The sequence below is a fragment of the Prinia subflava genome, chromosome 18, assembly GCF_021018805.1.
Source record: "Prinia subflava isolate CZ2003 ecotype Zambia chromosome 18, Cam_Psub_1.2, whole genome shotgun sequence".
Lineage (NCBI taxonomy): Eukaryota > Metazoa > Chordata > Aves > Passeriformes > Cisticolidae > Prinia > Prinia subflava.
In genome coordinates, this window is record NC_086264.1 from 11,238,421 (window position 1) to 11,266,198 (window position 27,778).

The following is a 27,778-nucleotide window of genomic DNA, read 5'->3' on the forward strand; positions in this document are numbered from 1 at the left end:
TTCAGCAGCAGCTATTTTGGGCACAGCAGATCAAGTTTCTCCATACAGAACGGATGTTGCTTCCCAAAATTGCCTGTCATCCTCTGTGTTCAGATTTTCCATGGGTGAGGAGAAGTCATTTGACTTCTTTGTGATAAACAAGACTCAGTGAGCAAAATAGCAGTGCTGGATTGTTATTTATTGACTGCTAATATTCTTCCTAATGCAAAGAGCTCTGATGCTCCTCAAGAGTTTGTTGTCCTGTCAGCTGCCCCTTCTTATTGTTTGCTTCAGATCTTGCTGCTTAACTCAGTTTTTAGGCTTTGCTTTCCTCTAGTTAATGTATAGGTGCAGCTTGCATCCTGCCTTGCGTCCATATGCCAACCACAGTTTGCCATTTATTCTGCCAAATTTGTAGCTACACACTCAACCAATAATCTGTCTAGGTAGCCAGTATGAATTATGTGCAAAATGTTATTTCCTAAATCTGGATGTGATTATCTCTCACTCAGCTGTGTATTTCCAAAAGAGCAGCTCCCATCCAAAGAGAGCTGTAAGCAAGGAGGGAGAGCAGGGATTTGCCAAATGTGTTTGTGCTTCTGTGCTTAATGAAAAGAAACCTTTCTACTTTTCCCTGGACACTTGTATCTGAACTACTCAGTCTATCAATTTATCCTATTTTCTCTAAAAATTATACATTTAAGAAAACATCTCCTTTGATTTGGTGATGGCAATACCTGTCAGGTATGAGTTATTATTTCATATTTCATTTTAAAAAAACCTTTCAAATCTAAAAAATTTTAGTATGCAGAACACAAGGAGAAATTGCTGGTTCTGAGTGACATTTTCTATTGACACATCTATTGTTTGCTGTGCAAGAGGTGACAACCCCAATACTAATTAGAAGTGTACTGGCATGCAGGGGATGTTCTGGCTTTCCAAGGCAGAGCCAAAAGGATTCATTGGAATCTGGAATCTCCACTGGAATGCAGTGGAGGAGATGGCTCCTGCAGAGCTCCTGCCTGGATAGGCTTTGTGGGAAAAAAGCCTTATCAAGCTCCAGGAAATCTCTCCAGGATTCAGCCGAAACGGGAGAGGCCCTGACCCCGACCTGCTGATTTTTGCTTCTCCCACAAAATCAAATCAGCTTCTTGGCTGAACAACTTCCTCCCCAAGCCCTGTCCCCAACTCTCTAATTTCTCTTCCCCAGGCCCACAGATGGGTTTTTCCTCCCACTCCACCCCGGGGCGCAGTGCCTGGGACATGTTTGCTTTCACACTGACTCACCTCTGCACCCATCCCACCTCAGACCACAGCAGCCCTGAGCTGGGAGCTGAGAAAACTGCTCCCAGCAGGAGCTGAAGAGAAATCTGATGGGTTTCTGTGGCCAAGCCTGTGTCTGAGGTCAGGTTTATTGACAGGGTCACAACGTGCAGACAGACAAGATGCCTTGTGCACAGATAACCACAGACATGCAGGGCGGGATCCTGGTTTGCACAACGCCTGGCACATCTCCAAATGCTCTGGTTTGCACTGGTCTCTTCCAGGAGGCACTCAGAAAGTGTGTGCACCTCTCCAAATGCTCTGGTTTGCACTGGTCTCTTCCAGGAGGCACTCAGAAAGTGTGTGCACCTCTCAAATGCTCTGGTTTGCACTGGCTTCATTCAGGAGGCACTCAGAAAGTGTGTTTTGTGAAAGATTTGTCTCTGGGATGGGCAGCAAGCTTCCTTGGACTCTCTGCTCCTCGTGCTGTGATCCTTGTGTGGAAACACGATGTGAGGTGAATGTGGTGAATGTGGAGTGCAAAATCCAGGCTGCTGTGTGATAGGGATCCCTGGGATGCATCATCTCCCCATCTGCCTCTTCCCTGTCCTGCTGTGCTCCTCTCTGTTTCTTGCACCAAGGGCTGGTTCTCTGTGTTTAGCCAGCAGAGCTTCATGAAGATACAACCATAGAGGTGCAGAATCTTTCCCATTGTGCCCTGCCAAAACTCCCCGTGCATGGGAGAGCAGGCACCTTGTGACTTTCCAAGTTTCACAATGCAGAGTGAGAGGATGCTGTTCTTTCCATGCTCGTTCTGCATATTCGGATTTTTCCATTTGTGCCCTTCCTCAGTAGTAGGAGGAGATTTTGCAGTAGGATCGGAAACAGGGAACTGAGCAGGGGGGGATGAGGGAAACAGCTTGTCACAAAGTTTTTGCAATGCCTGTCTGAGAAGCAATCTTCTGTAAAGCTGTTTCCTACCCTGAAATTCCCCTCAGCACTCAGACTGTGAGCCCTGAGCAGGCAATCTGATGGTTGCTGTCTTTTGAGCATAATATGGGATTTAAGCACACACACCTTGCATGCTTTCCTTCATCCTGGAGTGTTATCTCTGTTCAGGCTTCAGACTGAGCTCAGCTCCCACTGAGGTGAGAAAGTCTCATCCTCCTGTTCTCAAAAAACTGATTTTTGAGGGTTATATACACTAAGAAATGGCACATTTATGAAAACATGGTGTACACCATATATTCTTTCACTGTTTGTGAAATGTTTCACTGTCATTCTTGTTTCTATGAGTATTTCAGACTATTATTGGGTTTGTTATTTTCCAGATAAAACAAATGCAGTTCTTCTCCTGTCAATTCAGAGCTGAAGCACAGCCACAAACCCACCACTGAAAAGCTGATATTTTGCTCTTCACACTGGTAGCCGATGACATGAAAATAACCTAATGTCTCTGTGATGGTTTAATTCTTGCTGCTACACAGACTTCAGTATTAAAATACATGAATTTCAACAGGAGAAAAAAAAATCTGGAATTTTTTTTTCTAATTGGCTGTAAATTCTTTAATTGCTCCCAGTGGTACAAGGGAAAAGATACACAGCTGTGCTGCAAAATGTGTTATCAGGGTGCCCTGCTCACACAATTAAGGAGCAAATCTCTGTTGTAATTTCTTTATCAAACAGATCTGACACTCATATCTCTTCTGCATACCAAATATTCTCCTAGGCCTGGACACAAACAAACACTGTGTAGTCTTGTTAAAAGGCAGAAGGTTTTGGGTTGAATCTATCACTGCTGTATGTAAAATTTCCTCACTTTTGAACTTTTAATTAGGAAAAGGTAATGGCTTTGGGAGGTCTATTGGTTGATACACTGAGTTTCCAAAGAGTATTTTATGACAGCAATATAAGAAAGTTTTGATTTTCATCTGTCCTTCACAGAAAACTTCTTCACTGACCACATGTTTCCAACACAGCCCAGGATGGAAGGGATTGTGGTCAAAAGCTTTGTCTGACAGGACAGACAAGTAGAAAATGTCACCTACGTGCAACAAATTACAAAGCTGCTTCTGCTGTGCCACCAGCAAAGGGTTCTCTCCAGAGCTGAGGATTTTAACGTGGGAAGTGAAAATGGTGAAAGTTCCCCGCTCTCTGCCCTGCTTGTTCCTTGTCTTTGAGACAACAAGAAGCACAAATCCTGCCAAGGCAATGGATTTCTCAGCTAGACAAAATGATTTACAGAAGGAATAACCACATAATGATAGGCAGGAGACAAGTGCTAAATTTACTACAGCTCTGTATGGGCTAATCCTGCATAAAATGAAGGCATTTAGTAATAGATGTCACTTCTCATCCTGCTCCTGGACTACTGCAAAACATCCCTGTTGTTCTTTAGTTCTTACAAAATCCATATAGCTTTGACAGCATACTCAAAAACACTGTCATCTCCCAGCACAGTGGAAAAATCAGGTGTTTGCCAGAAACACCTCCCCAGGGAGGGTCACACAGAGACTCTGCTGGGAGACAAGAGCTCCAGGTCCTTGCAAAACTTTTGCCTTGAGGTGCCACAGCAAAAATTGACCTGGAATGTCTGTAACACCCTGCAGGAAGGCTCTGTTTCTAATGGCTCCATCATCAGAACTGGTAATTGCTGCTGAACTTAGTAAAACAGGTTGTTTACATGATACACATTTTCCTGGTGGTCTGATACACAGTAATACACCATTATGCAGATTGCAAGTGTTGGTTTTGGCCAGCCAGCTCTAGAGGATCTTTGAGCATAATGTTGTTTTCCAGTTCTGTGTCTCTTGATGAATGGTTTGTAGGGAAAGTAGGTTTTTCAGGCTTAAAATTTAATCCAGGGTGTGGACAGGGGAGCAGGACACAGCACATCCAGTCCCACATCCAGTGTGAGCCACTGGCATCACTCTGTCTCTGTTTTTTGTTCTGCCAGATGGAAATAGTTTTTGCCTGATGGTCAGGACTGGTGTTTGGGATCACACGTACTTGGCTACCTCAGGGCCTGGCTTGGGGTTCCTCGGAGTCAACAGCAGTGGCCTTTTGAAGCCACCCTGGTAACTTAAGTAAGGATCAGCTACCGCGTGGTGCTCAAAGCAAGACTTTGGAAGAGCAGCTGGAGTCCTGTACCTGCATCCAGAGCCTTCAGCAAACTGGTTTGCAGCAGCACTGAGCTGTGGGTACAATGGGAGATGGTAAACCTGCCTAAATCTGTGTAAGATCTCAATGCTGAAATCCTTTTTTTGGTTGACAGGTCTTTCCTGAGTTACCACATAACAATGGTCACATTTTGAAAATAAAAGCGAGTGTAGTCCTTGCTCAGGTGCATCCTTACAATCAGAACTACTAATGACATACCGTCTACCATGATTTTATCCAGTTCTTGGGATGTTAGAACCCTCTCTTAAATACACTAAGTTGAATTCCCAGCTGTTGCTGATCTCAGCTCAAAAATATGATCAGCTCAGTCTGTGTGATGATGTGAGGGGCAGATGCTGAGTTCCTCCTGATGTCTCTAAACAGAAGTGTCAGTGAGCACAGGATAACTGGTAGCAGGAGCTGGTACAAACAGATCTCTCTTGTCTGCTTGACTCAGGACACAGCAAACATCAGCTGGGTGCCACAAATGGGAAGCAAGATAAGCACCTCGAAACAGTTATAAATATTCTGCCTTTCTGAGAGGGCTGCTTGGAATGTTCTCCTGTGTTTGAATGACACCTCATTGCTCTTTTAAAGACACAACACATGGAAGAGTGGCTCAAAGCCCTCCAGCACATCCCAGCTGATGCAGGATCAGCCCAAAGCCATGGACATCCAAGAGAGGCCACAACAGATCTGTCACCCATCAGCAGGGCTGATGCACTGCTCCACAGCAGGCATGGAATTCCATCCCATGATGTTCTTTGCTTCCAAAGCCAGTCAGGGCACTCATTATGCTGGAGCTTTATCTGCTTTTTTTTTCTGAACTTGAAAAATATCTGGCATCTGGTCCCTGAAAAGGATTCTGAAACAGATTTGGTGCATGAGACAGCTGTAGCAGATGACTTGACCAAACCACCTGAGAAAGGAGCCAGAAGAGATACAAATAAATAGAAAAGGAGTGAGAATTCTTCATAATTCCTCATTAGGATGCACCAGTCTTCTTTAATTAGACCACTGGCTCTTGTACACCTTTTCAAAAAAATTTCTGGATGCAGAATGCCTACTGAGACAACTAGTACCACTAATTCTTTTTTTTTTTTACCCAGGTCAGATCAAAAAATGCAAAAGGCCATATTCTGCAACATGTTTGCAATTCCTGTTGTGCCATGTGTGCCCTGGTGAACAAATCTACTACTTCATAGAAACATTAACACCTCTTTTGTGAATTTTGTGCTCAGATTTATTTCTTCCAGCACACATTGGATATTCTTACCCCCTGCAGAACAGGGCACAAAAGATTTCTGGGAAGCTGGGCTCTGGCTTTCCAATAAAGTAGAACAGACATGCCCTGAAGCCCTCCTACACTACACCAAACACTGTGTGTTCAACAGACCCTGCTGGTTAATGATCTCGCCCATAAGTAATGTTTTAACCTTCCATTGGTTTGTGTTTGCTTCAAAAGCCACAAAGCCAAGGAGGAAGTGTAGGAGAACGTGGGCAGGACAGTGGCCAGGAGCCTCATGACCTCATCTTTTTCCGCCTCACGGGGATTGGTGGCTGTGCTTGGGACAGGGTTTAAATCCCCAGAGCTCAGAGATGTCAGGAGCAGGGGACGAGGGGAGAAAGCCAGAGCTGCTGGGAGCCAGCTGGTTGGAGCTGCTGTTGTCGTGGCTGATTCCTTCTGCACCAGAAAAGGTAATTTTTATTTTTTTCTTTTTTACCTGACATATGCCAATCCATCTGCAGCTTTTTAGCCTAGGAAACATTGAGCAGATCTTTGAAAACTGCTTCACTGGGCAGGGATGTTTGATATTTTTGTGTGGAAAAAAAGGTGTGCTTGTATAGGAGCAAGGTTGCTTTGGCCATGCCAGGTATTACACATAATCACAATTTTAAATTTGTGCGCTGATGTTGGGAGGAGGTTACTGCAAACCCTGCCACTGAATCCTGCACCAGAAACTCAGAGCTGCTGCTTGAACACAGAAAGCTTTTCTTCCTCACGTAACCACTGCCTGGCAGTGTCCTTGTTTCTCCTGGCAGGCTCAGGGGTTTGTGCTGCACGATCCTGAGTGCATGGGACAGCCACACTTCTGTGTGAAACCTGAAATTGCAACACCTCTATCAGAGTGTCCTGTCTCAGGGCCAGCCTTACTAATGCATTTTAAATGTCCCAAGCAGCTTTCTTTCCTGCTGTGGCTTACCAGTTTTGAATGACTCCTGTTCATCAGTAAATTGGTTTAAAGTCTCAGGGATGTTCCTTATTCTGGGAACTGGTCAGCAAGCACTGAAATTTACTGCAGCTCTTCTAATTTCAGCAGGAATTAGTAATTTATTAAATTAATAAAGCTGCAATGTGAGCAGCTATGAGAGCAGCTATTTCACTTAATTTCTTGTTTGGAAACACAGGTTATTTTGTTCAAACTTCTGGAGGGGGAAATGCAGGTCTGTCAATAAGAGCAGTTTACGTTCACATAAACTGACTTTACTCAGCAACTCAAGTTAATAACCCTAAAAACTAGTTTTGAAATAGCTGACAAGTGAATACAAATTGTTTGCCTTTTCCTGTCTCTTTTTTAAAACTATTGTGTTAAATGAATGAAGATAAACCAAAGCTGATACTTATAACAGTTTTTTACAGAGCTTTTTCTTTGCCGATGAAAAGCCTACAGCATTTTCGTGGTATTTTACTTTATTGTCTTACTGTTCCAAAATATTTCCTAGGTAAAATATCACAATGAAGGTGGCAGTTCTGTGTTTATGCCTTATCAGCATCACCTCTGCATGGCCTGTGAGTAAATCACAAACACCATCCCCAGCACTTGCATTATTTCCTTTGCACATCAGTGTGAAATACTGATAATGTTTTTTCTCTTTTCTCCCTTCAAGGTGATTCAATCCAGGCAGCATACAACTTCTGCCAGCTCCGAAGAAAAATATGTGAGCTCATTTTGTCTTTCTGTTCATTTTCTTTGATAAGTACTTTTTGATATTTGTTTGTTTGGTTTCCTCCAAAACACATTTTCTGGCATTTGTTCTATGATTGTAGATGCATGTAGAATTTGTCCTTACCTGGCTGTTTTGAGCCAGTTTCAAAGCAGAGAGCCACTGATGTCCACAGACTTTTTCCTGGGTCATGTGTGCTGGTTGTGGACTTTCATTAGTTCTATCTCTGGACCAGCACTGGAAATCTTTTTTCTTAATGAAAAAAATGTTAGCTGTTCATTAAAAAGAGAAAGGAACTGCAGTATGGCAAAATTACTACAACCCTTATTTGTTAGTGTGGATCAGATGACAATATTTGGTATTGGAGGAGCACCTTAATCCAATATCCTATTTTTTTTTTTAAGTGATGTAAGTGAATTGCTTTCAGTCTCGTATACAGCTCTTTAATTTGTTCCCCACTGTCAGCTGTTACCTGTATAAAATCAATTCTTGGCTCTGAGAACCAGCCACTGCATTTAGTTTAGAGTCTTCATGATGTGGGAGATAAATCACCCTCCAGAAAGGGCCTAAGAATTAGCAGAAGCAAAGATTGTTAGCTCTAACTCCAAATTCCACTCAATAAATACAAGCTGGAGGAACTGATGTGAATTTTCCCAGGTTCTGCCAGTGAGAGACACACATCTATTTTTTGGGTACAGTGATTTTCTGGGATCATGGCTTGTTCTGAGTCCCCTTCCTACTGCAATGGACACATCCCATACAGAAGGACTGAGTACTGCAGGTCCCCCATCTGCCTGAGAGCACAGGCTGGGATGCAGCAGCTTTGCCTGCTCCTTTGAGGATTAACCTTTCCATTTATTTTCTCGTGCAGGACTCCAGGGGCCATCTCTTGGGCAGATATCACGATGACCACGTGAATTCTCACTCTCAGGAGAGCCAGCAGGACACACAGAGTGACCTGGCATCATCTCAGCAGGTACAGGCACCCAGCTGGAAGAGAAAGCAGAGCATCTTTCCATGCCAAAATTTGCAAGTTATGATTAAGTGCTTAAAGAATAGCCAACACACTGCTCAGCTCCACTGTACGTGTACTAACACTGAGCTTTGTGTTGTTTTCAGACCCTTTACTCTTCAGAAGAAAGCGTGGATGCCCCAGAAGAGCTGGTGAGTGTTTTGAAGGACAACATGTCAGCTGAGTGCTGCAGGGCAGTCAGTGTGTAGCACCTCTCATTTTTCCTCACCCCAGTGTGGTTCTTGCAGTGACATCTCCCCCAAAATAAAACAAAGCTCCAGGCAGGGTGAGGTGGACTCAGTGCAATGCCTGCAGCTCCTCAGCAGTGCCTAAGCCCTGGGTGAATGTACAGACACCAGTCTGCACCTCTCACACCCGTGTTCATTTGCCTGATGTGTAATAAATGTTTTCCAGCCCTCTCCTGATGTGTCAAGCAAGAGCCATGAAGATGTGGATGATGATGATGACGATGACAATGACTCCAATGACACGGATGAATCTGAGGAGGTTGCCACCAGTTTTCCTACAGACATTCCAGTCACTGAACCCTTCCCCACTTTCCCTTTCACCCGGGGAGACAATGCTGGCAGAGGTGACAGTGTGGCCTACAGGATGAGGGCAAAAGCCGCGCTCCTGAGGGCAAAAGCCGCCCTGGTGAAGTCCATCAAACTCCACAAAGCTAACAAAAAGGTAAACAGCCCTGAGCAGGGGTGCCCATGCTCTTGGAAATGGGGACTTGGAAATGGACATGGCGTTTTATGGGAGCTGGGTTTGAAAACTGGTATGGGGAAAGCAGGCATGAGGGGAGGGCTGCATTTCTTTCTGTGGGTGCCACGGATTGGGGGGTCTCGATGGCTGCCCATGCACCAGGGCAGGAGGGTTTGCAAACTGCAGTGAAATCCGAGACCAGGAGCAAACGAGAGTTTCCCATAATGTGAAAGGTTCATGTAACTCTCTAAAACACCAGAGTGTCCCCAGGCAGAGGCTCATCATGCAGGCTTTGAGTGTCCCCTTTGAGCTCAGGAGTGACAGCGGCTCTTGTTCTGCTCTCTAACACAGCTCATCTACGATGCCACGGAGGAAGACGACAGCTTCGCGGATGCAGACAGCCAGAGCTCCGTGTCCCGGGAGGATTCTGCTTCCCGCAGCTCCCTGAGGAAGCGCTCCAGGAGCGCGGGATGGTTCGGCCGGAGCCACGGGCGGGACAGCAGGGAGAGCCAGGACAGCATTTCGAGTGTGGAAAGCAAAGAAAGCCGGGACAGCCTGCCCAGTGTGGAAAGCAAAGAGAGCCGGGACAGCCTGCCCAGCGTGGAAAGCAAAGAAAGCCGGGACAGCATCTCGAGTGTGGAAAGCAAAGAGAGCCAGGACAGCCTGCCCAGTGTGGAAAGCAAAGAAAGCCGGGACAGCCTGCCCAGTGTGGAAAGCAAAGAAAGCCGGGACAGCCAGCCCAGTGTGGAAAGCAAGGAAAGCCGGGACCGCCTGTCAGCTGAGCTCTCTGACGATATCAGCAACCAAACCCTGGAAAGTGCCGAGGATTCTCAAGATCGTCACAGCATCGAGAGTAACGAAGTCACAGTTTAAAGGGAGACAAATATAATGTTTCCCTTCTTTTTCAATCCCAGCCTAAGGGAAGTGGGGAGTAGCTTCATTTCGGGGAACTGTTTGTTAATGTAGTTCGCGTGGTGACTTTCGGGGCTCGGGGCGGTCCATGGCCCCCGGGGCTGTGCCGGCGGAGGCTGCGGGACACGGCGGGCGAGCATCGCTGCTCCCTGCGCTGCCGGGCGGTGTTCGCTGTAACGGGAATTAAATAAAACCTCGACCCCCTGTACCTGCGTTATTGTTCACTGGGGCTTGGGCCGGGTGGGGGGGAGCTTTAAAACTTCTTCGAATGATGTGAAATCGCTGTTCCCCGCAAATTTAACCTCTTCAAGAGGCCCCCGCGGACGAGCGGCACTCCGAGCACCCAGTGCCGGCCCCTGCACCGCCACGGCCGGGGCGGTCCGGGCTCGCCTCGGAGAGGGGAGGGAGGCGTGGGAGGAGGAGAAGGAGGGCGGGAAGGAGGTCCCGGCCGCCGCTCCCGCCGGGAGCCAGGGCGACTACATCTCCCTCCTTACCCCGGGCTTTCCGCCGGAGGGCGGGGAAGGGGCGGCGGCGGCAGCAGGGCCGATGGCGGGCGGCGGCGGCAGCCGGCGCGGGCGGGAGCAGCTGGAGCTGGAGCGGCTGGGCCCGGCGGCTCGGGCCGCCTCCTCCTGCCCGCCGTCGCCGCCGCTCTCCGCCTGCTCGCGGCAGGCCTGGAGCCGGGACAACCCGGGCTTCGAGCCCGAGGAGGACGCGGCGGCGGCGGCAGCGGCGGGGCCGGTGCTGGAGATGGACGTGGAGTGGGGCAGCCGAGCCGCGTCCTCGGCGGGCAGCGGCGCGGCGGGCGCGGCGGGCGGCGGGCGGCGGGCGCGGCGGGGCCCCGCGGGGCGCGGCGGGGCCGAGGGGCCGGCCCGGCTGCCGGGGCCGCCCGACGGAGCCGCGCCCCGCAGGGCGGCCTGGGCCAAGCGCCTGGCGCGGAGACTGCGAGGTGAGAGAGCCCCGGGAGCGCAGCCCGCCCCCCGAGCCGGCTCCCCACGAGCGGGGGGCGCTTCCTGCGCGCTGTGGAGTTGTTTGGTCTCTCCTCTGTAGTTGGCTGTAATCCTCCTTTTGCTCTGCCGCTGTCCTTTCCCATCCATCCTTGCCTGTGTCTTTGTGTCCCCGTCTCTTCGCGCACATCCATCTTCCCGTTCCGATCCCGGTTTTCTCCCCCGGCACACGCAGCCACACCTCGCTCCTTTCCTCTGCCTCCCGGCTCCTGCTCCTGGCTGCTCTCCCTGCAAGGCGCTCCCGCCTGGGGGAGGTTTGTGTTGGATATTAGGAGGAATTTCTTCAAGAAGAGTTGGCATTGGAATGAACTGCCCAGGGAGGTGGTGGAGTCACCGCCTCTGGAGGTGTTTAAGGAAAGACTGGATGTGGCACTCCAGTCAAGTCGACACGGTGATGTTTGGTCATGGGTTGGACGTGATGATCTCCAGAGGTCTTTTCCAGCCTTGGCTTTCTGTCCCAGTGCCAGGTCTTTGGAGAATTGGAGCAGAATCTTTGTGCTTGTCTCTTTCTCAGCATCCCCATTGTATGGAAGAGGTGGTTAGGATGGCATGGGACACTTGGAGCAATCGCTGGGAGGGTGTTTGAATCACTTTTTCTTGTGCTGTGCCTTGATGCTGCCCTTGACAGTAAGAGCTGCCTGTTGTCTGGTGACCGGGGGCAGAGCTGGAAGAAAACTGGGCACACATCAAGTGAACATTTGGGGTGTCATTCAAAGCTTACTGCATTTAACTCCCTGCTGAGCTGGCCTTGCACAGGCTGGATTTGACAGCAGCAGAGAGAATGCTGGATGGAGAGTCCTTTGGATTTAAAGTTGTGGGAGCACATTGAAGAACCCTCCTTTCTTTTCAGAGAAGCTCAAAATGTCAGCTTCAAGCTGCGAGGATTTTAAACAGAGTATTTGTTTAAGTGTCAGGCAGTCTTTAGTTATTGTTAAAGGAAGGTACAAAATACCCTTCCCAGTCACTCATTAATTGGTACTTTCATGAACTCTGCTGCGTACAGAGTGAGTATGAGCACCTGTTAGTTGCAGATTTATTTGATAAAAGTACACAGATTCTGTCTGAAAGTTGAGGAATAGTAAACGTATATAAGGAAACAAAACAGCAGCAGATGTCAAATCCAGCACTGCTTACCTCTGCTATGTTTGATGCACCTAAATCAATATTCTAATAAGGGAAAAAGGGGGATAATATATGTATATTGCAAAAATGTAACAGCTAATGAAAGCTCTAAGCTAGCTGATGGGCAAATTCATTTTTCATTTAGCACAGAGACCATTGTGTGATCCCTGGTGCTGTTTGGTTGGGTTTTTCTTTGCTGTAACTTTCTGCTCTTTGCTGACTTGACTCCTAACAAGAGTCTAATATGACAGAGCTTGAGTTTGGAAGCTTTTTGCTTCTGCTCACCACATTTCTTATTGGTGAGTAATGTGCTGACAGCCAGGAATTGGCTTTCTTGCCAGCTTTCTTGCTGGCTTTTCCAGCCTTTTCTTCCTCTCTTCCATGATGTTTTCCTGCCTGTATTGTGAGGGTTGCTAGTGCAACGTAGGCTAGAGGCTGAATTTGTTGAGTTATTATTAGTAGTGGCTCTGTAAATGTTCTTGGATTTGTGTTTTTGTCTTCAAGGATGACCTAATGGGGAGGATTTGGCGTTCAGTGTAGTCAAGTTGCAGTTTTTATCTGCACATTTTCAAACTTGGCCGTAAAGAACAGCTTTGGAAAAGCTCTCTTATTTGGGAGCTGACAGTAGGAAAAGCCCTAAGTTACTAATTAAGCCATGTGTGAACAGAGATTAATGCTAAAACTGTGTTTGCCGTGCCTGTGAAAGAGAAGTTTCCAGGCTTATGTCACAACTTAAAAATGTGGTAGCTGCAAGGCTTCAAGAAACATCTAATACTTTATTTTTTGGCTTATTTATGCAGGTAGAGGGAAGAGCTTCCTTATTCCCATCTCTGTTAGCAAACAAAGGGCTGCAGCAGGCAGTTTTGTCTTTGTCTTACAGCAGAGGTTGCAGATTGACTGAACTCAAGCTTCATTGTCAGCTTTATAATTTTTGGCTGCCCCTTATTCCTGTTCCATTTCAAATTACTGTGGTATGCTTGATGGATCCAAGATTTTTCCTAGGGAGTTTGAGGTTACTACATTTCCATCTACTGAGAATGTGAAGGATGTTTTGAAAGGTTGGCTGTTTAAAACACCTGAAAAGGATGGACGTTTACTGCAGTTCTGTAGGAGTGAATTTTTAGTTTTAAATGCTTTTTCTCTCATCAGAAACTAAGGTCAGATTGCCTTGCTTTAGGTTTAAATGAGGAGAAGCTCCATGAAGGGAACAGTCTGAGCATCAGCTGCTATTCCCTGCTTCTTTTTCTATTTTGTACTAGGCATAGGAAATAAGGATGGTGGTTGCTAAGTGCATTTTATTTCAAGATAGTTGTTACTTTTAGAGACTCCATTTAGAAGATCCTTTTCTGTCACCTATTCAGAAGAGATCACCAAAATTCAGTAACTTCTGTCCCTGTCTTTTTGGGAATGTCAAGCATTATATGAAGTGAGGAACAGCTCAGCTGATGCAGTTGCTCAAGTTGACTCCTAGAGTGGACAGCAGTTGCTCATTTAGGCTGCTGCTGATGTTTAATTGATAACTCGTTGTTGTGCAGGGAAGGAAACCATGCAGAAATGCTCACCAACATCCCTGCTGTGCCTCTTGCCTATCTGGGAGGGGAAGGTTATGATTTGGTGTTTTTAAAAATATGTTTGACTCAGGTATCCTCCTTTCATGTAGAAAATTAAGAGTGCTCCTAAAGGCTCAACACTGAATGTGCATTTTCATTCATTGAGCAATGGTTTTCATGTTTAAAGGAAAAAATACCTAAGCCCTGCACTTCCATTTCTTGAAGGATGGCTGTGTGTGTATGTCTCTGTATCCTTGTATCTGTTTTTATTCCACGTGATTCTAAGTGACAACTCTTCTGCAAATCTTCCACAGATTCTGTTAGGGTGCTGCTGAGCTGTTCCTAAATTATTCTGGTATCTCATGGATGGTTGATTCTGCCTCAGGCCCCATCCTGTCTACCAACAAAGCTCCTCTTGCTTAACTCAGATCAGTTTAAAATCCACAGAAGAACCTGCAGCAGTGACAAAGGTTAAGCCTTCAACACCCCTTGCTGTGTCACTTGTGTGTCTGTACCAGACATCTGTGCACATCATTATATTTTATGTTTTATTTTCCTTTTAAGGTCTGTGGGGGACAAGGCTCATGGAAGAGAGCAACACCAGCAGAGAGAGGTACCTGAGGAGTGTTTTACGGGAGCTGATCACCTACCTGGTTTTCCTGGTGGTCCTGTGTGTCTGTAAGTGCTGTGCCTCCAGTTCTGTGCTTGTTGTGATTCCAGAGGGGAGGTTCTTGATGTGGAAGGAGAATTAAGGGACAGGTGTCCAGGCAAATGCTTGGAATCAAATATTTCTTTTTTTCCTGTGTGTGGAGTGTTGCTTGAGACTGAAAATGCTACAACTTTCTGTGCCTTAACAAGTTAAAAATCTTTAGGCAGCATGATACTATTCTTTGTTTTTAGAGAGCATTTTCTATTGTAGTACCACACTTCAGTGTGATACTTCTGCTACACTTTTTGAAATCATTGAGCAGAAATGGCAGAGAGGAGGAGGAATTAGTCCTCTAGGACAAATAATTGAACTAAATCACCACACTTGAAGTTCGTCAGCAAAGTAGAGATGTACAGATCACAGCTGGAGATTTCTGTGTTTTGTTCCATTTCTTGTCTTGATACCATGTGAAGCATCATAACACTAAAGAACACAGAACAGAGTAACGTTCAGTTTACAATACAAAAAAGAACTTCTCGTGGAGTTAAAAAATATCTGTTTTATTTGTTTGCTAGGGAGAAAACCAACTAAATGTGTACATAAAGTTAGTGTATCCTTAGAAAGCCAGTATGTTTCAAGTCTCCAGAGTGGGCAGTTCTGCCCCAAAGGGCTGAAATGTTGGTGACACTTGAGTTGCCATTTATGATCAGTCATAATACAACAAGGTGATGTTTTAAATTTTTGTGAGAGGGAATCTCAGAGTGAAAAAGCAAAGGCAAAACCTGGTAGGCTGTCTCTGGAAGCAAGTCTGCTCTGCTTGAATGTAGCAGAATTACTAAGAAGCCCCAAATTTATATACCATTGACACAACTCTTTTGATTTTGACATTTCTGTCAAAAATGACAGCTCCAAAAAGGAGCTTCTCTTAAAGGCACTGCACATCTGTGCTGGAGGTTCATTGCCTAATCCAAGTCATTCCCAGTGCCCTGCAGTATCCTGGTTTTCTGTCATTACCTGCTCAAGCAGAGCATAGTTGTCCTGAGGTCTTAGAGCCATCTGTGCCAGTTGTCCATGGATATCGTTATTATTATTATCCTTATTATATTATAAATTGTATAATATATATATTTAGAATTATAATATATATATTATAATATATATAATTTATAATATATATATTATTATAGTTATCCTTGGATAGCACAAGCCACTAAAAAGGGACTGCCTGCCTCTCTTCAGGCTGCTGAATTTGGTGCTTTTGTTTTCCTTGAGGTTAACTTTGGTAGAAGCATTAGTAACAGAGTGAGGTGTGGGAAGGAGAAGAGAGCATTTTAAATTGATTGGTCAGTCTATCTTCACTGTTTTTTGTATTTTAATCACAGTTGATAGATAAATGCTGCTTGGTTTGGATTTTGTTTTGGAGCTTAATAGTTCCACTACAGAATCTGTACAAATACAACTTGTTTAAAAACAAATAAAGTACTTTTTTTTTCCCTTTTTTTTCTTCTTTCCCTCATTCCTTTGTCTCTCACTCCTTGCCAAATCTTCTGCAGTGACTTACGGGACAGTGAGTTCCAGTATGTACTATTACACAAGGGTCATGTCACAGCTCTTCCTGGAAACACCCGTGTCAAAAACAGAGAGAACCGACTTCAAAACCTTGTCCACAATGGATGACTTCTGGAAGGTAACCCAAACCCAAGTTTTTATATCTCTGGTTCACCAGTTTTGTCATGAACCATAAATTTAACCTGCAGGATCTAATTTTCTGTCGTGGTCAGGCTTGTGCATGAAGATCTGTGTGCACAATGCCAAAAGAATGGAACAAAGTAGGCATTTAATATGTGAAAATTTAGAGCTCAAGGCCTTTAATATGTGAAAATTTAGAGCTCAAGGCCTTTAATATGTGAAAATTTAGAACTCAAACCATGTTGGTGAGGTAGGGTAGGGCAAGTTTGTGGCATGTCTTTGGAGGTAATAGTAAAGCCTTATGTCAAAAAAATTATTATCTGCAATTCTAAGACTTGTGTGGAATGAAGATCTACAAAAACAATGCTGGCAGCATGCAAACTAAAATTCTGTCATCCTCCCCAGTTCACAGAAGGCCCTTTGCTGGATGGTCTGTACTGGGAGATGTGGTACAACAACAAAACCGTGGCAGAAAACAAAAGCTTCATTTACTACGAGAACCTGCTGCTGGGGGTGCCCCGCATTCGGCAGCTTAAAGTCAGGAATGGCTCGTGCTCCATCCCTGAGGATTTAAGGGATGAAATCAAGGATTGCTATGATGTTTATTCTGTAGCTAATGAGGATACTGCTCCTTTTGGCCTCCGGAATGGAACTGCGTACGTAGCACTCCTGTAGATAGACACTTCTTTTTCCTGTGCTTGTGACCCAGCTCTCTAATTTTATTAAATTAATTTATTGATTAAATTCTCTTTAATTTTACAGTGTTAGTCAAGAGAACTTTGTAACTTCTTCCTCAGGGGTTACATCAAAGCTTTGTAGCATAAAACTTTGTTTTATGCCTTGAATTAAAGCATATTTAAGTATCTAATACGTGTGTTTTGGTCAGGGTTTTTTTTTGGTGTGTGTTTTGTTAACTTTAAGCTGAAGGTGGAAAGACCAATGTGCTCTCTTTCACTCCTGAACTAGCTGGACCTACACCAGTGAGAAGGATTTGAATGGGAGCAGCCACTGGGGCTTGATTGCCACCTACAGTGGGGCTGGTTATTACCAAGACCTCTCGAGGACCAGGGAGGTGACAGCTCTGCAGATTGCCAGCCTGAAGAGGAACCTGTGGCTGGACAGAGGGACCAGAGCAGCCTTCATTGATTTCTCTGTCTACAATGCCAACATCAACCTCTTCTGCGTGGTCAGGTGTGAACAGAGCCACGGCAGTGGTCACTTTGCACTCTGGGGGTTGTAGGCTCGGGGTTTTCTTGTGGTGGCTTTGCTTTGGGGACATGGTTAAATGTGTGTTTTGTGCAAAGGGGACAGACATAAGTGCCAGGCCTCCCTGTCAAAGAAGTGAGGCTCCTCACGGGGTCTGTCCTGGCTTTCCTGGTGCCACAACACCGTGGGTACAATTTACAGGAGACCTCTCTAGAGAGTTGGCTTATTCAGCTAAATGGATGTAGAGCATCAGCCTTTGGTTTAGACAGCATGAAACAGGCACAGATGAAAACAAATCTTTCTCTCTCTGTTGCCTCACTGTTCCTGAAAGGCTTTGAGTTTTAGTCAAAATTTACTGTGGTCACATTCACAACTTTGTGTGGTGCCTTCTCTGAATCATATGTGGATTTCTTTCTATTATTTAGATAATTATACAAACAAACCAAAGTGTCTTTTAGTAGTGCTTTTCATCAGTTCTGGTTAAATTAAATTCTTTTTTTCTTTGCCTTTTTTTAAAATACAGGTTGCTAGTGGAGTTTCCAGCCACTGGAGGCCTGATTACATCTTGGCAGTTTCAGCCTGTGAGGCTGATTCACTACATCTCCACTTTTGATTTTTTCCTGGCAGCCTGTGAAATGTCCTTCTGTCTTTTTGTTCTGTATTACATGGTGGAAGAAGTCTTAGAAATTCGCATTCATAGACTGCACTACTTCAGAAGTCTTTGGAATTGCCTTGATGTCCTTATCATTGTGGTAAGTAACCTTTGTAATCAGCCTAAAATTGCTTTCTAAAGTGCATTTTGTGGGAGACACAAATTACTTGGTGTTCCTTTTGTGGTTTTAGGCCCATCATTAGGAGAGATACCTACAGACAATTAGGCTATTCAGTCTGGAAACAACAATTTTAGTGTTGCAATGCTGTTACATTTTGCAGGGTTGTTCTGTCTTCAGAGGTTTCAACCTGGTGCAAAGTTAGAGCATCTGTCCATGATGCTTTTTCACAGTTTTTGTTTATGCAGACTTAACTTTTATTGGAGGTGACAAACTTGCCCTCTCTTCTGCATATCTAGCAGAAACAATTGCACTGGCTTTCAAGTAAGAAAATCATCTGCTTTTATAGAAGTGATTTGCATTTCAAGGAATGGGGCTGGGATTTGAATATGTTTGCAAAGAACCACAAGGAGATTTATCATGGTATTAAATACTCACCAGCTAATACCAAGTTTGAAGAAGTGCCTCAGAACTGTAGAGTGCTAGCAGCTGTCTAGGTTAAGTGGACAGTGTTTCACATCAGTAATCTTAGTGCAGCAGAAAATATGAGCTTTGGATATAAAGCTGCATAATATAATTCTCTCTGGCCTCAGATCGAGCTGTGCTTACCAAAAGTATACAAAGCCAGAAATGCTGAAACAGTTCCAGTCCCACACTCGTTTTGTATCTTCAGGCTTGGATGAATCAAAGGTTTTGAGTCTCGAAGCCAGTGTTTGTAATCCAGGGAAATCACATTTGCATCACAGTGCTTTGGAAATGAAGGGCTGCTTGGGAGGATGTTTACATGAGCTCTGTGCTGCTTTTCTCACTTAATGGTTTGGCAGGGATGAGATGCTTTGCTGTTACAGTCAGGGAAGACAGTATTCAAATGCGAGTGTAAAATTCAGATCACACAAGAGGTCAGAATTCTGTTGTTTAAATGTAGGATTATGTACTTATGACTATATGTAGTGAAGTGTTCACTTATAGCCATGAACTGCACATTTGCAGAAGTCAAGGCAGGAAACCTCTGTGGTAAAACTGCAGCTTCTCTGTTGTTTCTTGTTCTGGCCAATGCTGCTCAGTCTGTGCTCTGGAGAAACTGTAGTACCTTTTTTGGCTATTGCTGTCTTTCTGCTCTGTGTTCTTTTTCACCTTTGTCTGTTTGAGTTGTCATATTCCCTTCCTTATATTTTTTTCTCTGTGACAGCAAGACTTCTTTAACCCTGCAGGGTGTCACTCTCATCTTGTTCTTCATCTGTGGCAAGGAAATAACTTCTAAATCTTCTTACTCCCAGACTATTTGTCTGTAGTCCAGGACTATAATGGTTTTACTGTGAAATGAAGTTCCTCATATCTTAACTTTACCTGACATAAATGTCTCAAAGAAGCTGTTATAAAACCCTAATCACCTTCTGTAAATTTGTTTCTTTTGTCCTCAGCTGTCTGTGGTAGCTATAGGAATTAGCATCTACAGGACATCAACTGTTGATATGCTCCTGAAGAAGCTGCTGGAAGATCAGAACTCATTTCCCAATTTTGAACCCTTGGCATATTGGCAAATGCAGTTCAACAACATTGCTGCAGTCACTGTGTTTTTTGTCTGGATTAAGGTAATTCCAAGACACACCCTTATTCTAATATTAGAATGTAAGCAGTATTCTGAGTTTTTTGAGACACTTGATTTGAGTTTTACTCATGTTTCTCTCAAAGTCAATTGTGGGAATGTCAGAACAGTGATAGCTTCTTGCAGATGAAAAGCAAAGTTGTAATTTGCCACAGATTTAGTCAGCTCTTGTTTAGGCCTAGAAGATGTAGTCAGTGCTTGTGTTTTGTCAGCAGATGTGTTAAGAAACGTTTTTATTATTCCTCAATTGATAAGTCAGTAATTCTTACTGGGTACTGCTTTGCCTCCAGTCATGTTCAGTAATGCATCTCCTGTAAAAGAGTGGAGAGCACTTATGTTAAGAAATTATCTTCCTGGTCTTTTGAGCTTTTTTTCTTTTCTTTTCTTTTTTTAACAGCTTTTCAAATTTGTCAACTTCAACAGAACCATGAGCCAGTTATCCACCACGATGTCTCGCTGTGTCAAAGATGTCATTGGCTTTGCCATCATGTTCTTTATTATTTTCCTAGCATATGCTCAGTTGGCCTATCTTGTCTTTGGCACCCAAATCGATGACTTCAGCACTTTCCAGGACTGCATGTAAGTACAGGTATAAAAAATGCAAGGATTTTGGAGCATTGGTGAATCAGTTGCTTTATCTGAGGCAAATCCTGTGACATCCATCTAAGTGGATAAGCTGCAGGCTCACTGCTGTTGATATAAACTGGTAGCACATTTTTATAATATTTTTTATCTCAGTGTTATTGCTGTGAGATTAAATTGTCAGAGCAGTGAGCTAAAAATGACAGGGTTGTGTGATATGATTTTTACAGCAGTTGGTTACATTTCTAGACAAAGCAATGACTCCATGTTCAGTGATTAAATGTTTGCTGAAATGTTGGATGCATGATAAGGCTGTGTTTTTGATAGTGTTCGTAGTTGCTTGACTCTGAGTCCACAAAATTTATAAGTATCTGGAATCCAGGAGAGAGAGGACTTAATATAAGATTGCTAATCAGTTTTTTCTTGGTTGATTTGGTGCAATATAAGACCTCTCTGCAGCCCATCAGTCACACTGCTAGAATAAAACAGCTTGAGAATCCTTGCACAGCTCCAGTGATATTTTCTTCAACTCCTGGATGTGTTTTGTTTTTTAAGATTTACTCAATTCCGCATCATTTTGGGAGACTTCAACTTCACAGAGGTTGAAGAAGCTAATCGAATTTTGGGACCAATTTATTTCACTACATTTGTGTTCTTTATGTTCTTCATTCTTTTGGTATGTACGCTTTGTTTATTTGGGGTGGGTCAGTGGCTGTTTCTGCATCATTTGTCCTTTGATTCCCCCTGCTGCTTTTGGGGCTTTTTCTGATAATGGTGAGTGTATGGCCCCATGAGGGGGCCTGACTGCTACATGGTCACTACACTCTTTCCTTTTTCCCCCTCATTTAAAATTGATTTGCATTCTATGTTTGTTGTCATTCTTGTGTAATGCTCCACATTGTGGTTTTGATTATGATTATTATTATTATTATTGACAATAACTTGATTCCTCAGGCATTTTTCTTGCCAGCTGTGTTTCCTGTATTAATTCACAGCTGCTACCTGTGTAAATTTGGCCTTGCAGGGTTTAGTGCCACTTCTGTGTGTGGCTGTGAACCCTCTCTGGAAAGTAATTCTCCAGTTCTGTGGGTAACCAGTGATGTTGATTAAAATTTGTTATACTGCAGCACCTCATATTTCCATATCAAGCTCTGGATTTTAGTTTCTTTTTATGCAGACACCATTTTCTTCTGGCCTTTTAAAACAAAATTCATGTAAAGGTCTGCACAAGAAGGTCATAGGTGTAGTCTTGTTGAAATTTGAAATATCAACATTTTTGTTTTTTCTTATGAACAGAACATGTTTTTGGCCATTATCAATGATACCTACTCTGAAGTCAAATCAGATATGGCACAGCAGAAGGCAGAAATGGAATTGTCTGACCTTATCAGGAAGGTAAATGTAATGTGTTGTTTGTTTGGCATCTTATTCCTCACATCTGAATTTATTTTATAAAAGACTATATAAACTGTACAAAGTAAAGCTGGCAGGAGCTGGTGACAGTACACAGCTCAGTTAAAATAAATTAATCTGAGCTGAGTGTAAATTAAATGAGTGAAAACTTCCCATCACAGTTATTTCAGTCATCTGAGACTTCTCCTTGAATGATCACACTGAACACACTGAATGAGATTGTACAGTAGCTGATTTCTGTAATCAATAAAGTTATTAGAAATGTCATTTCATGAGAAACAACAAAATTTCACTTTCTCTTTTAGGGCTACAACAAAGCCATGATCAAACTTAAGCTGAAGAAAACGACTGTTGACGACATTTCAGAAAGTCTGAGACAAGGCGGAGGAAAACTCAATTTTGATGAACTCCGGCAGGATCTCAAAGGGTGAGGGAGTTGTTACTTCTCACCTTGAATAATATCCCCAGGGACATGTGAGGTTGACTTTTTGATGTGATTTTCCTCCAGCAGAAATACACTAATGTGGGTAAAGACACACCAGAGTATTTTTCTCTGTGCTATGGCTGGTGTTGGCATCCCACACCAGAGAAAGGTTTGGAGCTCTGGGGCCCAACCTCCTTGGATTTTTGTGTTTTGGGGAACAAAACACAGAAATCTCTGAAGAAGCAGAGACTTAAGGCCTTTGAGGAAATGGTAATATTGCTGTCTGACCACTGCAGGAGTTTGTGGACAGTCAGGAGTCCAAGGCAAGGGTACAAATCAAGGACATAGAGAAGGGAGTTGTGAACAGAAATATTCAATATAGGGAAGATTGATGCTTTAATAAATGGAGGGTAAGGACTGAGGGGTTTTCATCAGTGTTGTGAATTTATAAGCAGTGCTGGGATGTCTGTGTCTTGAGAATGAAAGTCTGTCTGAAGTGAAATGTTTTCTAATACACAGAGTTCTTTCAGCATCTGAATAATGAGAAGTAAAGGAGCTGCTTTTACTCTCTTTTCAGGAAGGGGCACACAGATGCAGAGATTGAAGCAATATTTACCAAATATGATCAGGATGGGGACCAGGAATTGACAGAGCACGAGCATCAGCAGATGAGGGATGACCTGGAGAAAGAGAGGGTGAGCTCAGCATCGGGACTGTCTGCCAGTCTGCTCCCTGTGCTGCTTTTCTGAGAAATCCTCTTGTCTCCCTTCCCTTTTGCTGTCATTCCTGGCTGTCTGAGCAGAACTGTAAAAAGGCACAGGGGAGCTGATAGAGGACTGGAGCTCTTTGACCTTGACACCACCATCCCCTGTGTACAGGGGGAGCTTTTTACATCTTCTCTGGCTTGTGTTTTCACACAGGAGGATCTGGACCTGGATAGGAGCTCTCTGCCACGTCCTCTGAGCAGCCGCAGCTTCCCCCGGAGCTTGGATGACTCCGAGGAGGATGAGGATGAGGACAGTGGACACAGCTCCAGGAGGAGGGGCAGCAGCTCTAGTGGGGTTTCCTATGAAGAGTTCCAAGTGTAAGTTTATCCTTCTGAGAGGGACAAATTTGCATGTTGGGCTTTGGTTGATTTTTTTTTTTTTGTGGGTTTTCTTCTTTGGGTTATATAGTATTCTCTCCTTGATATTAATCAAATTATTAATAAAAGCAAGTGTTATGATTTTGTTAAATCATAACAAATTAGGAGTTCTTAAGTCACTCCTTTTAGTAGTTTTCAAGTAATATCTGAACTGGAAGTGCCTTAGAGAGCCTCAGAGGAGTTGGTTAGAATATAGAAAATCAGAACAAATGAAAAAAAAACCAGCAACAAAACCTTGTCCTTAAAACCTCGTCATTGAAAAGTCAGAGAAAAGGGTCATGTTACAATAATGCCAGAAAAGACTTTTCTGGTTTTTTAAGTAGTAAACCCTTGACTTTACTTTAGGTTCAGTGAGAATTTGAACGGTTGCTTTTAATAAGATTAAATTACACGTGTTTATTTTGTCCGAATATTAATTAATTACAGCAATGCTAGCTGAATAAAGAATTAGAATAAATAACTGAATAAATAACCGGAAACAACAAATTTTCACGATGATACCCTAAGAGTAGTGAAAGCAGAGTGCAAGACTGTTTTTCCCCATGTGCTTTGCCCGTTTTACTTTCCTGCTCTATTCCTTGTCCCTCCTGGATGGTAGGACTGTTTGTGGGAAGTCAGGGGCGTGCTTGGGTGACAGTGGTGTCTCATCCTTGTCTGCTGTGTGTGCTGAAATGCCAGAACAGAGCACACTGGGCATTGTCCAGGTCTCTGAAGCTCTCCCTTGTTGCCCCCAGGCTCATGAGGCGGGTGGATCGCATGGAGCATTCCATCGGCAGCATCGTCTCCAAGATCGACGCCGTGATCGTGAAGCTGGAAGCCATGGAGAGGGCCAAGCTGAAAAGGAGAGATGTGCTGGGAAGGCTTTTAGATGGAGTGACAGAGGTAAGAAATTCAAAGAAATTCACTCTCTCTGTGCTCTGGTCACAACCTGCGTGTCTTCCTTTCTGTTGGCATTTCTGCCTGGCTTGGCGGGATTGAAGGGTGGTAAAGAGGAGGTGGGTGCTTTGGGAGTGTGCCAGTGATTTCAGTTAGGTTTTAGGAAAACATGAAATTTTAAACGTGAAATTTTGGGAAACATGATTCAAGACTCAGATATGGCAACATGTCTTACAGCAGGCCTGTGTCACCATTTAAGCCTGTGGTCTGGACAGCAGTTCAGTAGTTGCTGATGCAGCTCCTCCATCCGTTGGTTTTTGTTGGGATTAATACAATATTTTTTGTGGATTAGTCTGTTAGAGTCTATGGGATCCAGCCCAGTCTGCTCTTATTTTCCTTTGTTGCTTCTGGGGCTGTGTCTGGCAGGTGAGAGTAAGTCACTGCTGTCACCAGGGTTGACAGAGGAAGACCAGACCCATCTCACCATCACTAGAGCTTTTTACAGGATCTTCTCTACTCCACAGAACAACATCTGTTTCACCAGGAGGATTTATTTGGACTGCTCCCAACACCCTGACCAACAGGGTGTCAAGGCTGTAACTCTGACTCTGTCAGGGTTTTCTAGGACTTTTGTTTGTTTGTTTGCTTGTTTGTTTCTTGTACTACTGCATTTGTATTTTTGACATTCTCTACTCCACAGAACAACATCTGTTATTCCTGGAGGATTTATTTGGACTGCTCCCGACACCCTGACCAACAGGGTGTCAAGGCTGTAACTCTGACTCTGTCAGGGTTTTCTAGGACTTTTGTTTGCTTGTTTGTTTTTTGTATTACTGCATTTGTGTTTTTAATATTCCTAGTAAAGTTATTCCTATTCCCATATTTTAACCTGAAAACCCCTAATTTCAAAATTACAATAATTTAGAGGGAGGGGTTTTTTACATTCTCCATTCCAAGGGGAGAATGGATGGATACCTGATGGATACCCATCTTTCCAAACTGAACCAAAAGGCACACCTCCATCTGTTGTCTCTCCCTGCCTTTAGGACGAGAGGCTGGGCCGGGAGAGCGAGGCGCACCGGGAGCAGATGGAGCGGCTGGTGCGGGAGGAGCTGGAGCGCTGGGAGTCGGACGACGCCGCCTCGCAGCTCAGCCACCGCCCGGGGACACCCCTGGGGCTCCACGGACAGCCCCGGCCCAGGGGCTCCCGGCCGCCCTCCTCCCAGTCCGACGGCGTGGATGGAGCAGCAGGGAATGGAGGGAGCAACATCCATGTGTAGCTCGAGCTCCGTGGGCCACCCCAAAATGGTTCAGGTTGGTACTCGAGTCCCGGTGTCGCTCCCCAGCGTGAGCGGGTTGTTCTGATCAAGCCACTGATGACATTTTCACTGGTGGGGAAAAGTAAATGTTTGGTCCATAAATCGTTTTCAAGCCATGTGTGATGCCAGCAGTGAGAGCGTCACCCTCAGCATCACAAATGTAGGAAGCTGAGTGGGTGTCATGTGGGACAAAATCTGCCAGGACAGAAATCAAATTCCATAAAAAAAATTGTTGGGAACACTTGCAAGAGGGCAGCAAGCTTCAAACAAAGTGCAGTGGCTGGCACACTGAAAGGCTTTTGATTTTCTGCTTCCTCTTGGAAAGTACAATTTTTAAAAAATTTAAAAAAAATTTTTTAAAGGAAATTTTACAATAATGTGCGGTCAGTTTGTCTTATTCGTTATAACAGCTGACAGATAAAACAGCACTTTTTCCTAAATACAGGTTTCTCATCTTTCCGAGTTATTCTTGGTACACTAATATTTTACTTAATTTAAAATAGACTTTTTTTCCTGTTTTGAGAGGTACGTTTCTTTAAGCAGAAGAAAGTGCACTTAGTTTGTACAACTGTAAATCACATAATTCTGTGGTAGAAACTGAATGCATTATAGTTAGCACTTTGGAAAAAATGTTTGGGAACTGCCTCTTCATGCCCAACTAACAATAATTTTCAGGTATGTTGCAAAGTGCCCATTTTTTAATGCTATATTTTAATGGTTTAAGTGGGATAAACATTCCAGAGGGTCTTGGATAAATACAGCTACTTTGCACAAAATACATTATTTCAAAGCACACAGAATTGAAAAACACTAAGTTTTCCTTGGGTGTGACAGGGAAAGGGGCAGAGAAGTTTCTGCAAGTTGGGAAAATCTGATGTTGTGCCGTGTGAAATTGTAATCACAACTGTGTGGTCTGTATTTACATTTAACTGAACTGCTTGTAAAATTATTAGGTACATCTCTACATAGACATCTCTGCTGAGGTGCAACACAGGATTCCTTTGGGAAGGAGTTTGTTGTATAATCATGGATTTTTAGTGTTTAATTCCCTCTGCTTTGTGTCACAGAAGGTTTATTTTTGAAAGGACGTGCCACATTGAAGTTCTGTTGGTTTCCTGCAGAGAGCACTGAGGCAGTGGTTGGAATTTTGCCTAGCAATATTTTTTCCACATGAGAAATGCTGGTTTAGGAGGGAGGCTGTCAATTGTGCTTTTTTCCTGAAGGTGGCAGCTCTGGTGCTTAAAGACTGAGAGCTGATGAAAAAGAAAGTGGAAAGCTACATCATCCAAGCAGTTGTTATTTCTTCATTCTTCTGGGAGTGCTGCTTAGGCAAAGCTTCCATGTTCCAAATATTCTTGCAATGGCATTGCTTGGATGAGCAGTGGCTCAGGAGGCTTTTCCTCTAACCAGGGAACTTGCTAAAACTAAATAGAATTCACTCCTTTCCATTTCTAATTTTATGAGAGACCATACGCACAAGAAACCTAAATAATGGGAGGTGGAAGAGGAGGAAATTCAGTGTGGGAATAGTGGCTGTGTCTTGGGAAGAGAATCCTGTAGGAGAGCAGGCTGTGGTTCTTGTGTGGGTTATTTTGTCCTGTTTTGGAAAGAAATTCATACCTTTTCACAAGAGTCCTCCTGAACTTGCCAAAACAGAGCCCAGCACAGTGGGTAGGGCATTTGTGTGGGATGAGGGCATTCAGATTAAACTCTCTCTTGCCTTTATTGAAGGGTTTTACACCTCAGAAACCTTTCTGAGGAAAGCTTTTCAGTGTTAAACTGCATTTCTGACTGTAAACAAACAGACCAAAAAGAAACACCAGCTGTCCACGTGGCCAGCTGGCGTGCAAGGACAATAGAAAATACGATACCAAAGCAATTTAAATATACAGAGCCTCGTCTTTATATTCATATCCAAAATGTGTCTTTCAAAATGTAAATTCAGTCCCTCAGTTCACCTTTCATTTGTACATATATGTTTATTATGGCCATGTTTGCATTAACAGCTGTGTTTTTGGGGTGTATTTCTGTAACGTGTCGTTACTTGATAACAAACTTCATCTTGAAGTGCAATAAATTTCCATGGGGTAGCCCTATGTGCTGGCAGTGGGCCTTGCAGTAAGTGCATTGCCACTTGACAAATGTTACAAACATTTTACTGATGCATTTTTTTCAGTTTTAGGTTATAGTATCATTTGTCATTTATTACAAAGGTGCAGTGTTTTGCGTAGTAATGTACAGTGTTTGGTCTTATTAGGAAGCTGTTAATTATGCAAGTCTTCTACAATGATCAAGAATGTGTTGATCTGTAAAACTGAGCACTTTACTTCCTAATAAACATTTTATGTAATCTACAAAGCAAACTTTTGTGTCTACACTTGGTTTATTTGTAATAGAACACGAAGAATCCTACATTTTATTTGTGTTACTTTTATTTCATAATTT

The 27,778-nt window shown here is 43.8% G+C and overlaps 2 protein-coding genes across 2 annotated transcripts; both read left to right on the plus strand.

Moving 5' to 3' along the window:
* Positions 1-5,760: 5,760 nt before the first annotated feature.
* Positions 5,761-10,287, plus strand: SPP1 (secreted phosphoprotein 1). The gene is made up of 7 exons (XM_063415471.1): positions 5,761-6,099; positions 7,126-7,192; positions 7,291-7,341; positions 8,219-8,323; positions 8,467-8,511; positions 8,774-9,049; positions 9,419-10,287. Exons 2-7 carry the CDS (start codon positions 7,139-7,141, stop codon positions 9,938-9,940), a joined length of 1,053 nt encoding a protein of 350 aa, XP_063271541.1. The 5' UTR covers positions 5,761-6,099; positions 7,126-7,138; the 3' UTR covers positions 9,941-10,287.
* A 115-nt stretch (positions 10,288-10,402) lies between these two features.
* Positions 10,403-27,740, plus strand: PKD2 (polycystin 2, transient receptor potential cation channel). Its single transcript, XM_063415467.1, has 15 exons — positions 10,403-10,925; positions 14,220-14,333; positions 15,858-15,991; positions 16,399-16,649; positions 16,960-17,184; positions 17,723-17,951; positions 19,391-19,561; positions 19,973-20,154; positions 20,713-20,833; positions 21,454-21,552; positions 21,876-21,997; positions 22,572-22,689; positions 22,915-23,078; positions 23,873-24,020; positions 25,061-27,740. Exons 1-15 carry the CDS (start codon positions 10,526-10,528, stop codon positions 25,292-25,294), a joined length of 2,712 nt encoding a protein of 903 aa, XP_063271537.1. The 5' UTR covers positions 10,403-10,525; the 3' UTR covers positions 25,295-27,740.
* Positions 27,741-27,778: the final 38 nt, after the last annotated feature.

Coding starts and splice junctions, on each gene's coding strand:
- SPP1 (XM_063415471.1), top strand. CDS start 7,139: ATGAAGGTGGCAGTTCTGTGTTTATGCCTTATCAGCATCACCTCTGCA. Junction 7,193..7,290: donor GCATCACCTCTGCATGGCCT/GTGAGTAAATCA, acceptor TCTCCCTTCAAG/GTGATTCAATCCAGGCAGCA. Junction 8,512..8,773: donor TGGATGCCCCAGAAGAGCTG/GTGAGTGTTTTG, acceptor AATGTTTTCCAG/CCCTCTCCTGATGTGTCAAG.
- PKD2 (XM_063415467.1), top strand. CDS start 10,526: ATGGCGGGCGGCGGCGGCAGCCGGCGCGGGCGGGAGCAGCTGGAGCTG. Junction 17,185..17,722: donor AACCTCTTCTGCGTGGTCAG/GTGTGAACAGAG, acceptor TTTAAAATACAG/GTTGCTAGTGGAGTTTCCAG. Junction 24,021..25,060: donor TTTTAGATGGAGTGACAGAG/GTAAGAAATTCA, acceptor CCCTGCCTTTAG/GACGAGAGGCTGGGCCGGGA.